Genomic DNA, 13,071 nt, shown 5'->3' with positions numbered 1-13,071 from the left:
TTAGATATTAGAATCAGTTGTACCTCTAATCCATGTCAGCCAAGGAACCACATCCCAGGGCCTTGCAGCGGGGAAGCAGTGCTGATGGTTATGCTCAGGAAACCCACACTGAATTGGATTTGCCCAAGAGAGATGAAAGAGCTCCCTTTTCTGTGATGTTAATCCAAGGGGATGGGTATTTACATTTTAATTCTGAGCTCTGACTTGTTTGCAGTATGGGAGGAGAATTTTGACCTGCATTCCCAAAGGAGTGAATATATATGCAATATAATCTATTATGTTTTTCCCCAGGCACAACACATACCTCCAGGAATGCACAGGGCAGCGGGAACCCACCTACCAGCTCAACGTCCATGACATTAAGCTACTATTTCTCCGTTTCGCTATGGAGCAGTCATTCAGTGTGGACACTGGAGGAGGAGGAAGAGAGAGCAATATACACCTCATTCCATATATAATTCACACTGTGCTTTATGTTCTTAACACGTCAGTATCTCTTTGTGTGTCTTAGCTGTCTTTCTTCCTGTTAGTGACAGACTGAATCTCACAGAGCAGGTCTCCAAATGATAAATGTATGCACAGCTACCAGTCTCCACTGGGTATTGCTGTGGGAGGTGGAAGCCTTCACCAGCTTGTTGGGATCAGGGGAAGATGGTAGAGGGAAAGGAGATAAATCTCTTAGCAATAGTGGTACAGCCCTGGAGTATGAAATGCTGAACGGTTGCATTCCAAGTTGACAGTGGAGCAGTGAACAGGAGAAATCTTGATCCTGAACCTCACGTGCAGGATGTGTTAGTGCCACAGTGCCTACTGTCTGGCTTACAAGGGAGGTGATGGGAAATGTTGGAAACCACATAAAAGATTTAAAAGGAAATTTAATTAAATCCTTAAGGCAGGTTGTTACAGCTGTGTTTCACAGAAAACACAGCAGCTTGTGATCATGTAATTTGGAGACTGATTTAACAAAAGCAAATTCCATTTTGTGTGCAGTAATTATCTCCATGTTGGACAAAGTAAAAGAGTTTTCAATTTATTAGAGATTAAAGGGACATTGTCATATTTTTGGTGAAAAACCCCCAATGATTCCCTCACCTGTTTGTGAAAAATGTAAATCTGCTTAATTTTTCACCACTTCCCTTCTTTTTACCTCTGATCTTGGATAATAAACTAGTCTGTTTTGCTTCCAAGTTCTCAAGTACTAGCACTAATCAGAGAGAAGCTCACCACTGAGATCACATGCAGGGTGCTTGTCACTCACTGCTCAATGCCTCTGGGAATGTCTGAAACAAGAGCCATTAGCTGCCCTTGCAGGGCATGACCTGCTGCAGGTGGATGAGTTACCAGCTATTTTGGGCCCTGGGTGTGGGGAAAATTGGACAAGGAGAAGCTAGAGGAAGCCCCCTAGTGGATACCCAGCCCCCTCCCAAGGGTTTGGGACAGTCTCATGGCTGGCACCACTGAATTCAAAGCACTAGCACTGTAGTTTGAATTGCTGATGCTTCAGTGAAATTTTTATATGTCTACATGGTCTGCTCCATTGGAATTTAAAAACAAAATATAAACATTTCTATTGATTTTTAGTTCATGTAAAAGCTTATTTTTACAAAATCTAAATTCCAAGTCCCGTTGCAGCTGTCAGTGTGTCTAACTGCACACACATCTAGCCAGCCAGCATCTAAAGTGTCTCTAAACAAATGGGCCGTAGGTAATATTACATTATAAAGTATGGTGCACAAAAGTAAGGTCCATAGTCCTCTTATTTCAGTAGCAAAGAGCAAAGGAGATAATATTAATTGGATGAGGTATCTTAGAAAACAAGTGTTAGAATCCAAGCCCTTTATTCCAGAGTCACTCCAAATCAAATGCAATAAAACTGCAGCCTGTCTATCCCTGGATCAGTCAACACTTGGGCAGTGACACAATTTATGTATTGCTTTTAATATCTTTTTCTCCAGATGCCACTGTATTTTTCTCCAATTCCCTTGTGAGAAGACAAATTAAGCTAATTATGTAATTTTATAGCTCTGCTTGGCAGCATTTGAGAGCCCTGCTTTGTGAGTTTGTATAAAAATGCGTTGTACAGCCTGCTGAAATGATTCTTTTAAAAGAGTGTTTAACAGTTCTGCAGTTCCTACATTTGCTGACCAACTAAGATCAGCTGTAGAATGCAGCCAATGAGAAATGCACATACCACTGGCAACCTACAGACAATTCATATCTGCTGGGGATACTGATTTATCACTCATTTCGTTATAGGGGTTTGTTATTAATTTCAAAATGCTGGGTAATATCTAGCAGGCAGCCTCATTCTCATCGGTCAGTGCATTGGGTTGTTTATGATCACTGGGTACAGGGCCCATGAATCTCTTAGGCTTGGGTTATCTATACAGCTGTAGGCTGTGATATAGTTATGTTTTTGATTCCCCCATAAGACTGGAAAAGAAAGGAGTTTTCATAAATAAAGTTTCTTTGTTTCCTTGTTTGGTGGCCTATATCTTACCCTTGATTGCTATAGGGAGGGATAAATAGCACAAGTTGATACAAAGATCTAGCCATGGAAAAATCTATAGTTAAGTGCTTTGTGCTGCCTGTGGGATTGGTTATTTTAGCTCTTCTGGCTGAAGCGGCTGGCATCTGATTCTTCCCCCATACTCCCAAAAGGGAAGGGATTTTTTAATAAACATTGCCCTCTGGTGGAGAGAGAGATGGGTTGCCTTGGGATCCTTTCTGCTGCGTTGTTCTGCTAGAGGAAAAAGCTAGTCTGCAACCACTACATGTGTGTTTGGGAAATCTGAGACAAGGAGACATTTGGGGGGAAACGGACTCCAGTTAGGAAATAAAACACTGGTTGATTGTGTAGTGCTTCTCATGCCCGGGTTAGTTGTTCACTCTTCCCTTGTATTCCAGAACCCGAGCAACTTCCAGAGAGGAAAAGAACCTTCAGAGTTTTATGGAGCATCCCAAGGAGAAGTGGGTGGAGAGTGCCTTTGAGGTGGATGGGCCCCATTACTACACAGTTCTGGCACTACACATCTTGCCCCCAGAGAAGTGGAAAGCCATGCGGGTTGAGATCCTCAGGAGGCTGCTGGTTATTTCACATGCACGTGTGGTGTCACCAGGGGGAGCCAGCAGGTCAGTAATCATCGCCGCTTTTGCCACCTTTCCATTCACTCAGAAGCTGCCCAGTGAACTTACTGGTGTTACCTTCCTAGTAGTTTGAGCTGCATAGCAACATGTCTGATGTAGGGCTGTCAATTAATCACAGTTAACTCGAGAGATTAACTCAAAGCAAACTAACTTGATTTAAAAAATAATCACAATTCATCGCAGTTTTAACTACACAGTTAAACAGGAATAGAATGCCAATTTAAATGTATAAATATTTTTGGATGTTTTCTATATTTTCAAATATATTGATTTCAGTTACAACAGAGAATATAAAGTGAACAGTGCTCACTTTATATTTTTTATTACAAATATTTGCACTGTAAAAAAGATAAACAAAAGAATTGGTATTTTTCAGTTCACCTCACACAGTACTGTTGTGCAATCTCTTTATCATGAAAGTGCAATTTAAATGTAGTGTGGGTGGTTTTTTTACATAACTGCATTCAAAAACCAAACAATGTAAAACTTTAGAACCTACAAGTCCACTCAGATCTACTTTTTGTTCAGCCAATGGTGAAGACAAGCAAGTTAGTTTACATTTATGGGAGATGCTGCTGCCCACTACTTATTTACAATGTTCCCTGAAAGTGAGAACAGGCACTGTAGCTGTTGTTGCAAGGTATTTACGGGCCAGATGTGCTAAACATTGGTATGCCCTTTCATACTTTGACTTTTGTTTATCTTCTTTTACTACGATTAATTGCTGTTAATTTTTTTAATCATTTGACAGCCTTAGTCTGGTGCTAAACAAAAGTGTTTATTTTTTTTTAATAGTCAAGATTAACCTTTTCTATATATGATTTAAACAAACAGTGTGGATGGATGCAGGCACAATATATAATTATATGCACTCATTATGATGCATTTATGCACATGGAGTTTCTTCTGCTGTCTTCCCTATGATCAGAATTGATCCTGGTACCAACAGCTTAGATTAGTACACACAGATTTTTTCCCAGGGAGATTGCTTTTAGTAGTATAACCCACTTTGCATATTCAATCCCAAAGAATGCATTTCTGTCTAGGGTGATCTCAACGAGAGGAGAATCAAGTAAGTAAGAACCGGGAAGTTACAATCAATGAGACAGCATTGTTGCTTTATGCAATGGTGCAGGCTAATTAGTTGGTGGTGTTGAATGCTGCTGTTTTATCAGAGAAAAGCTAAGGCGCATGTGTGAAGGAATTAAAAGAAGGTTTAAACTCCAAGAACTCATCTTTTATTTCCTTCTCTCCTAAAGGAAGCAGTTCAGTTTAACTTGTTGAACTGCAATTTAAGAAACTGTTGTCTGTAGTTCACTTAACTGACATGGTCCAAACCTATAGATAACTGTAAACAGAACATTAAAAATCAGGCCAGTGAAGCATTCAAGTGATCCTGACAAGTTTAGCGGCAAAGAGTCCTGTGGCATCTTATAGACTAACAGACATATTGGAGCATAAGCTTTTGTGGGTGAATACCCACTTCGTCGGATGTATGCACATATTGGAGCATAAGCTTTCCTGGGTGAATACCCACTTTGTCAGATGCGGCACCTTATAGACAAACAGATGTATTGGAGCATAAGCTTTCGTGGGTGTATACCCACTTCGTCAGATGCATCTGACGAAGCGGGTATTCACCCATGAAAGCTTATGCTCCAATACGTCTGTTAGTCTGTAGGGTGCCACAGGACTCTTTGCCGCTTTTACAGATCCAGACTAACACAGCTACCCCTCTGATACTTGACACGTTTAGAAGGCTCAAAAATTGATCTAACTTCTCTTCTGAAACCGCACCACAAAAGCAAATTATGCTTCCTTTAAACCCTGCCCGCCACCCCCTCAAATATTAGCAATCAAGCATGTGTATTGTACTATAATAACAAATAACTGCCCCTGCTTGGTGTGGGGGGAGGGGGGGACTGTTTCCAAGAAGGGGGACCGAGGGAATTGCAATTTCCAAAGGTGTCATTCTAAATAATAATTCATAATTAAGGATAAAATATTCTATTTTGGGAAATGTCCGTTAAGATGATTTATCAGTCATTCTTCCAATAGTCTGTCCCATAATCACATGCCTGGTAAAAGTCATTTAGTTGCAGCAGCACACAGCACAACAAACATCTAAAGAGTGCGTTTCTGAGTCATTTGAATAGCATTGAAGTGGTCTTCTAGCCCAGCAGAAACGTTAGTCCGCAGTATTGATTTTTGTTTCTGTTGTCCTTGCTAAACCTGTCATACATTCATGTCCACTATCTATTTCCACCACTTCTGCTCTGGAGTTCTTGGAAAAGTAGGTTAAGGGTATGTCTACACGGCCCACGTTACAGCACGGCCGTGGCAGTGCTGTGATGTGGGCAGTGTAGGCATGCTTTATCGTCGGGGGAGAGCTCTCCTGGCGACTTAAAAAAATAAAATAACCACCCCGAACGAGCGGTGGTAGCTTTATCGCTGGGAGCATGGCTCCCAGTGATAAAGCGCTATCTATACTGGTGCTTTTCAGCACTAAAACTTTTGTCGCTCAGGGGGAAGAGGGTGTTTTTTAACACCCCTGAACAACTAAAGTTTTAGCTCTGAAAGTGGAAGTGTAGACACAGCCTTACTGTAGGAGACATTCTCTGGCAGGCTGCCTTCAGCACAACCACCTTACAACTAAGACACCGGGGCTGTAGGCTTTCACAACGTCTACAAAATATTCTAGAAAAAGCAAAGCCCTTCAGTGAGTTGACATGGGTATTTCATTGGTTTAATGCTGCTGAAAACCCCCAGAGAAAGTTATACTGGAAAAGGAAAAAAAACAAGTATTTACTGCACCTGTCAAATATTTCTGCTGAATGTGTCCAATACGAGCATCTTGAAATGGGAATAGCAAGAATTCTACATCCACCTACCCTGCCCCAAAGCCTCAGGAAAAGCCTCAATGACAAGATAGCTTTCAGGGCATGTGGCAAGGCTTATTCAAGAGCTTTCCCTTTCCCTTAGGCTGAGAGAGAATTTCAGAGTATTTAACTGATTACACTCAGCCCTCAGATAGACAAACATAGGGTCTTTTTGCTTGTGAGTCCTAGCTGACCTTAGCTGTTGGGGTGGAACATGGAGATATGGTGGCCTTTAATGCACTGACGTGATGTTTAAGTTAAAACCAGCACCTTAAATGTTATGCTAAACCTAACTGGAAGCCAGTTGCAGTTTCTGGAGCATAGTGTATTTGCTCCATGTGTAGGACAAAGCATAATAAGCAGATTGCTGCATTCTGCACTCGCTGAAGTTCCTGGGTACTTTTTTAAGAGTAACACCATACAGAGCACAATTGAGCAATCTAATCTGGAGGGGACAAAGGCATGTGTAACTGGCAAAGATGCAGTCTCCTTTCCAAGTGAAGATGGGGAGAAAAGCACTTTGCTACTGCTGCTGTGTGTGCATCTAGAAGCAACTGAGGATCTAGTAGGGTCCCTCGATTGCAATCGTTAGTAACAAAGGTACATGCACCCACCCACTTAAGTAAGAGCAAATATCACCTGTGCCACCGCCTTTGGCTGGTTGTTTCCTCCAGCCACTCAGCATCGCTGTGTTCTGATTGCGTTTCAGTCACGTACAGGGAATGCCAACTGGGTTTGCTCTATGGGGCTGATGGAATGCATCCCATTGTGTCTCACTGTCACATATAGTGAGGGCAAAACCAGAAACTCACCATATCCCGCATGAGAGCATTCGCAAGTCCCTTAAGCCATTGCCCAACAATACCGTCCATGTCCAGCTAGAGAAAAAATAGGATCCACTCTAACCCATTCCCATCCAGGAGCTACAAGGGTCACAATTTAATTGTCAATGGTATCAAAGGACCTGATCCTCAGAGGTGATGAGTACATGCATCTCCTATAGACACCCCTGATTGAGGCACAAAGATTGCAGATAAAGCTAAAAGAATTCAGTACAGACAATGAGGCACTTTTTTGAAAATTTTAGCCTTTAGTCCAATGCCAGGAAAAGATTCGTCTAGTGGGCCTAGTGTGTTAGGTTATTACTGAACCAAGAGTTTTAGCAAGAAAAACCCTATAAACGTATGATTCGCCATGTGGATCTGTGTGAAATTTGAGGGGAGTGGGATCTTATGGATTTTTTTCCGTGCTCCTGACTCTGACCTTTGTAAAATATTCATGAGAGAAGTGAGGCTTCCAAACTGCTAATGTCTTACTTGCAGCTGGAAATCCATGCATAGCTGATGAGCCTGAACCAGCTTACGTTAATGCAAATATAGCAGCTATTGTATTGAGTAGCTGTTCCAGATGGCAGCTACATAGACTTAACCCACAAGGGCCTTTTAGTTTTCAATTAAAGGAACAGAGTCCAATTATATCAAAACCATTCAAATAAAAAGAAATTCTGTCTCAACACTATTTGGGAATCCAGAATTAGCCTCACTCTAAGTTGCTCTTCTTCCCGTGGAAATTTAGTCACCTTTACTAATGGGTTTTTCTTTAAATAATTGAGCCTAGCTGCACAAGCAGGCTCCCACCTACAAAGCGCATGTTATAAGGAGAGGGAGGGACGGACACACACACACACACACACACACACACACACACACACACACACGGCTTATAAAACAATCTATGTATGAAGCAAGACCTATACCTTTGGTGGATTTTAGCTGTGTCCGTAATCTGAGGGTGCCCTTTTGCCTCTTGCTGATCCACAGCAGTGGCAGATGAACTGGTTGTAAATCTGTACAATATGGGGAGGGAGATGTTTCTAAACTTTAAAGTGACAAACGAGAAGCAGTGTATGGTGAAATAAGGCAGATATACATACACAAATTATGTAAGAAAATTCCAAATCCATTAGGAGTGTTGGCAATACATCCCACCTTGCCAAGGGCTATTGGTGATTAGCTTAATTTTTTCTCTTAAAAACTCTTAGCTAAGCGATCCCTGTCTTTCCCCACCTCTTAACGGTATATAACACTTCTCCAGATACTGGCGTGTTGAAAGCAAGCTTAGGAGGACTCTTGGGACAATACTAGAGAGTCAGTCTGACCAGAGATGGAAATTCCCACATTCGCTGGTGGGGTTTTTTTAAGTGTCATTTTAACTGGCTTAAAACTGACCAGGGTCAGGCCCCTCTGGTGTTAATATACTGCTCTTAAAAAGACTTGTTTATGAGTTTTTTAAAAGGTGGCAGATATTCCAGTCAAAACTACAGCTGAGTGTCAGGCTCTTTATCTATGAAGGTAAAGGATGAGACGGTTCAAGCACAAGTACCATAATTAATCATTGTATCAGAGCCATTGAATAAGAGGTGCCGCATGGTTGAGGAGACTGAGCATTGGACTGGAGATTAATTCTTTTTCCAGCTCTGCCACTGACTTGCTCTGTGGCTTTGGGTGAGTGTTTCTCCCTTCTGTAAAAGGGACTGGTGTTGGCATCCCCGTCTCAGAGTTTAGTTACAGCTTGTAAAGCAATTTATAAGTGCTGAGAATCACAGGGCAGAAAGGTCTAAGCCTAGACCAGCATGGTAATGCAGATGTTTGTTCCACATGCTAAAGCACAGAACAGTGCTTATTCACAAAACCATTTCCCGTGCGTATTATTGATAGGCTTTTGGCTGTTACAGCATTCATGCTATTCATCAAATGAGTTACAAAGCAGAGTAAAGTGATTAACTCAGAGCTTGATTTCCTTTTCTCCCAAGACTGACAGATAAAGCAGTGAAGGAGTATTCAGCATATCGCTCTGGCCTTCTCTTCTGGGCCCTAGTAGATCTCATTTACAACATGTTCAAGGTAAGATCTGTCTGGAATCAAGGTTGTTGGTTTGTTTGGGGTTTTTGTTTTGTTTTTATGGATGCTGTTAAAATCAATCTGCTCTGTTCCTTTGAAGGGTAGGCAGGGCTTTAAATCCCTTCTAAATTTCAAACTCTGCTTGCTCATGAGAACAGGAGGGGTGGTACAATATATGTCCACTTGTGATTACCCCTCTCCCCAGCTGTTGTCCATCTGAAGTAGTAAGGCCTTATGATTTACAGCCCTTCTCTCTCTCCCTCCTCCCTCTGCCCCTGTTTCTCTTCCTGTTTTTCTGTCCTCTGTTCAGGCATTGTTTCCAAGATTCTGCACTGGAGCAAGTGGTTGGAATAGCCTTTGTTGCTGGGGTGGGAAGGAAGTCCTGGCCTTGGACCCTGCTTGGGGTGTCTGGCCCTGATCAGAAGGGATAGAGAGGGATTGATAAGACACACTCTTCTTTTGGAAAGTGTAAAAGCAAAGCCCAGTTAACCTATAGCTCCCTCCCCAAAGCAAGCAGACATTTAATTAAGGTGAGTTGGAGAAGGAAAACTCTCGGGTGCTTTTTAAAACTCTATACAAGAAGAATAGAAAATCTGAGTACTAGGCACCTTTCTTGTGTAGCATGTTTACAGGAGACAGGAAATCTCAGCCCAAAGGCAAGGCTTCAGAATGGGGCATCAGGTTATTGAAGTCTGCATTTTCTAAAGGTTGTAGGCAGTGTTGTTGTAGCCATGTTGGTCCCCGGATACTAGAGAGACAAGGTGGGTGAGGGATCATCTTTTATTGGAAAAACTTCTGATGGTGAAAGAGATCAGCTTACGAGCTACACAGAGCTTTTCTTCAGATCTGGGAAAGGTACTCAGTGGGTCACAGCTCTGTCTGACCATGGATTTAGCTGTGACATTTTGATACCTTTCCCAAATCTGAGAAGAGCTCTGTGTAGCTCGAAAGCTGGTCTCTTTCACCATCAGAAGTTGGTCCAGTAAAAGATGTTCCCACACCCACCTTGTCTGTCCGATTTCAAAAGGGTTTATTATTCTGTAGGCTAAAACAAACTGACTTGTCCCTTTTTCTCCTCCTCGTAGAAGGTGCCTACTAGTAACACAGAGGGAGGCTGGTCCTACTCACTGGCTGAATTTATCCGACACAATGATATGCCAATACATGAAGCTGCAGACAAGGCCCTGAAAACTTTCCAGGAGGAGTTCATGCCAGTTGAAACCTTTTCTGAATTTTTGGATGTGGCTGGTCAGTATTAACTTTACCTTTTTAAAGGCTGTTTTTGTGTAATTCAGGACTGGAAATTTGTAATTTATGTAACTTGCTTTTAGAAATATGTGGAGGGAGGTGGGAGGAATGATGGGATCTTAGACCACCTGGTGCCTCCTAGGTCACTTTGAAAAGCATTCTTTTTGAAGAGTCTTCTGTTTCTCTCTGCAATCTGCATTCACCTCTGTAGGGATGTGTGGGTGAAATACACTTGTTTCCTAAAAATTCACCTTCTGCCATTTCCCCATCTGCAAAATGGAGATAAATGAGAATTATCTTTGTAAAGGGCTTCGAGATCCATCAGTGAAGAATGTTGTAGGATATATATGCTGCTGCTTCCACAGCTGAATTTGTAATATGACACAATTACTACAGCAGATGATTCCAATTTCAAGAGGATTGCGAAGGAATTAACAGGAACAGATGAACTTCTAAGCAACAATGTTCCTGTGTTCATTTAAAGATCCCTAGTAATAAGAACCAAATGAAATGTAAAACATAAGCTATAGGAGTGGAATTGTTTAACATAGGGTGGTCTTCCACACAGCAGGAGCAGGGGCTTTGGACACCTATTGTATTTTAGGTCTTACCCTTCTGTATTAACAGGGGCATCTTGCTGCTTTTTAACTTGGTTTATATTTTGTAGGATCCTCTCTAGTTTTTGTAAGTTCATCATGGGTACTGAATGTTTCAGTATTTGATAGGGTACCAGCTTCCACAGGATCCATATCTCCAGAAAACCAGAGAAACTCACCCACTGGGGAGCTACTCTTCATCATTTTATCCTGCCCAACTCCTATCCTTACTAGTTAGCAGTCATTATGCTCATCGTCCAGCCTCTAAACAGAAGACGCCAGTATCCTCAAATAACTTTTTGATAGCAGTATCTGTGCTACAGATGCTCCCCACTCTTCTGCATCAGCTTCTAAATGTATGTGTAGTGCCAATATTTTCTGGCATTTCTACATCACTTCTGTAGGTAGGTTGTGAAGTTAAGCACCAGACTGAATTTGTTGCACCTAAAATGAGGCCATGACTGGAATCCCCAGTTTAGACATCACTGCCAGTCACTGGTGTAGCTGCACTAGTGCAAACCCTTTGTATAGGCAGGATAAACAGCTGTATGCTGCAGTTTGCCCTGGTAAACTGCACTGGTGCGAATAGCAGCTTTACTTGTCTACATTGGGATTGGCACTGACTGCTCTCTTCAGGCCTTGTGAGTCTGTTAGCCAAGTTGATTGACATGGGTCTGCTGTTCTCAGATCTCAGCAAGCATATATTTGCTTTAAAACAGTATTCTGAGTGGCCGGTCTGTGACGAGGCCAGTGGTGGTTGTAGCTTGCCTGTTTTCTGAATCTACCTCTGGGTGCCCTGATGGTAAAAGATGCCTGGTGATTCAGAAGGGCAGGCAGCTCCTGACTAACTTATCTGTGCTGTTTTTTCAGGACTATTATCAGAAATCAACGACCCTGACAGCTTCCTCAAGGATCTTTTGAACTCCATTCCCTGAGCATAGAGAAGCAACTTGCAAAGATCTACAGTAGCTTGCCTTCCATCTCTTTGTGTTCCTCCTTGTGCAGCCTTTTCCTCCCCCAAGTAGTGCTGCATTTTTTTATTTTCTACACTTTTTTTTTTTTTCTTGGAGTGATTTGGGATTTAGGCTTCTCGTTTTATTTGGTATTTCAGTGCTTCTATCTATAAAGCCTTGTGTATTCCAGGCGATTGAAGGAACTTGTACAGACTGAGGAATCCCAGCCAGTGAATCTTAACACTTTTTAGTGTGCACCTCTTTGAAATTAAATAAATTAAACACAAAAAAGGTCAAGGTGGGTTTGACTAGTAATTTAACCAGCCAGTGACGGCCTAAACGCCAGGTTCCCTTTTGTCTTGTATCTCAGAGCTCCTTTGTTACTGCAGTTCACTCGGGTTCAGGGCTGTTGCTCTCTTCAGCCCATAGTGTGGATGAAGAGCATGTAAACACCAACAGAGTTGTAGTGGTCAAGGACTCAGTTTGGGACGCTATATTTACTGACTCATTTTTCGTACAATATAAAACATTTTCTCTTTTTGTTGTGTTAGAGGTCTATGGAATGCAAGGACAGCATGTTATGCTTGATTCCTTCGTAGTTATTCTGAAGAGAGGATCGCTTTCATCAGTGCAGTGATTTCTCTTAACGCCTTGTGTGTTTCTCCTTTCATTGAGCCTACTGGGATTTAATATTATAAATGATTGATGCATGTTTTCTGTACCGAGGTCTTTCTAGATTCCATTCACTCTAGGGCTGTCTTCAAAACAAGAATGCACACTAATGGGTTGGGTAATTTACCATACAGGGAGATCTCACCTATACAGGGGATAGAGTTAAGGAAATTGGACAGTTTTGCAATTAAAACCTGTTCCTTGGTATCTGATAAAGTTTTGATTCCTTTGAGAACCGTGTGGGGAATAGACAAAGGAGGCATGTCAGGATGGCTGCCGGTCCTTTTAATGGTATCAGGCTTGCATTCTGTCGGATGTACCCTAGTTTGAAACCAGGCATCAGTCTCTTTGAACACAGCCTTGGCTCTTCTCAGCAAGTTATGCATGTTGGTAACTTACCTTTGCCATCATCTCTGCTGTCGTGTCACCAGCTTCAGTCTGGTTAACCTGGAATCCAATAAAGCTTTCCCCATCCTTCTGTCTCTGTATGAACATGAATTTCAGCGAATCAAACTCAGTCCCATAACTTAGCATTGGGTGACCAGTAAACAGTAGTTCAGAAACTGAATAACTAAGCAGACCATCTGATGTCATTATTAGCCTTGGGCATGTATTGATAAGAAGACAGGTGGTGGAACACTCCTTGGGAGGTGTCTCTGGGTGCTCAGACCAATTC

At 42.0% G+C, this 13,071-nt stretch overlaps 1 protein-coding gene and 1 long non-coding RNA gene across 6 annotated transcripts in view; both read left to right on the top strand.

Moving 5' to 3' along the window:
- Positions 1-12,869, top strand: part of UBR4 (ubiquitin protein ligase E3 component n-recognin 4) — a 119,602-nt gene extending 106,733 nt beyond the window's left edge. For all 5 annotated transcript variants that reach the window (XM_038376453.2, XM_038376457.2, XM_043500215.1 and 2 more), the window contains 5 exons: positions 292-486; positions 2,908-3,132; positions 8,839-8,929; positions 10,012-10,174; positions 11,641-12,869. In XM_038376453.2, the coding sequence (XP_038232381.1) occupies positions 292-486; positions 2,908-3,132; positions 8,839-8,929; positions 10,012-10,174; positions 11,641-11,705 (739 nt within the window). In that variant the 3' untranslated portion in view covers positions 11,706-12,869. The remainder of the gene's footprint in view (positions 1-291; positions 487-2,907; positions 3,133-8,838; positions 8,930-10,011; positions 10,175-11,640) is intronic.
- LOC122457105 lies at positions 4,789-7,192 on the top strand. Its single transcript, XR_006276429.1, has 2 exons — positions 4,789-5,234; positions 5,331-7,192. It is a non-coding gene; the product is annotated as an uncharacterized LOC122457105 (long non-coding RNA).
- Positions 12,870-13,071: the final 202 nt, after the last annotated feature.

This window comes from Dermochelys coriacea, chromosome 18 (genome assembly GCF_009764565.3).
Source record: "Dermochelys coriacea isolate rDerCor1 chromosome 18, rDerCor1.pri.v4, whole genome shotgun sequence".
Taxonomy (NCBI): Eukaryota; Metazoa; Chordata; order Testudines; family Dermochelyidae; genus Dermochelys; species Dermochelys coriacea.
This window is presented reverse-complemented; position numbering and strand designations above follow the sequence as displayed.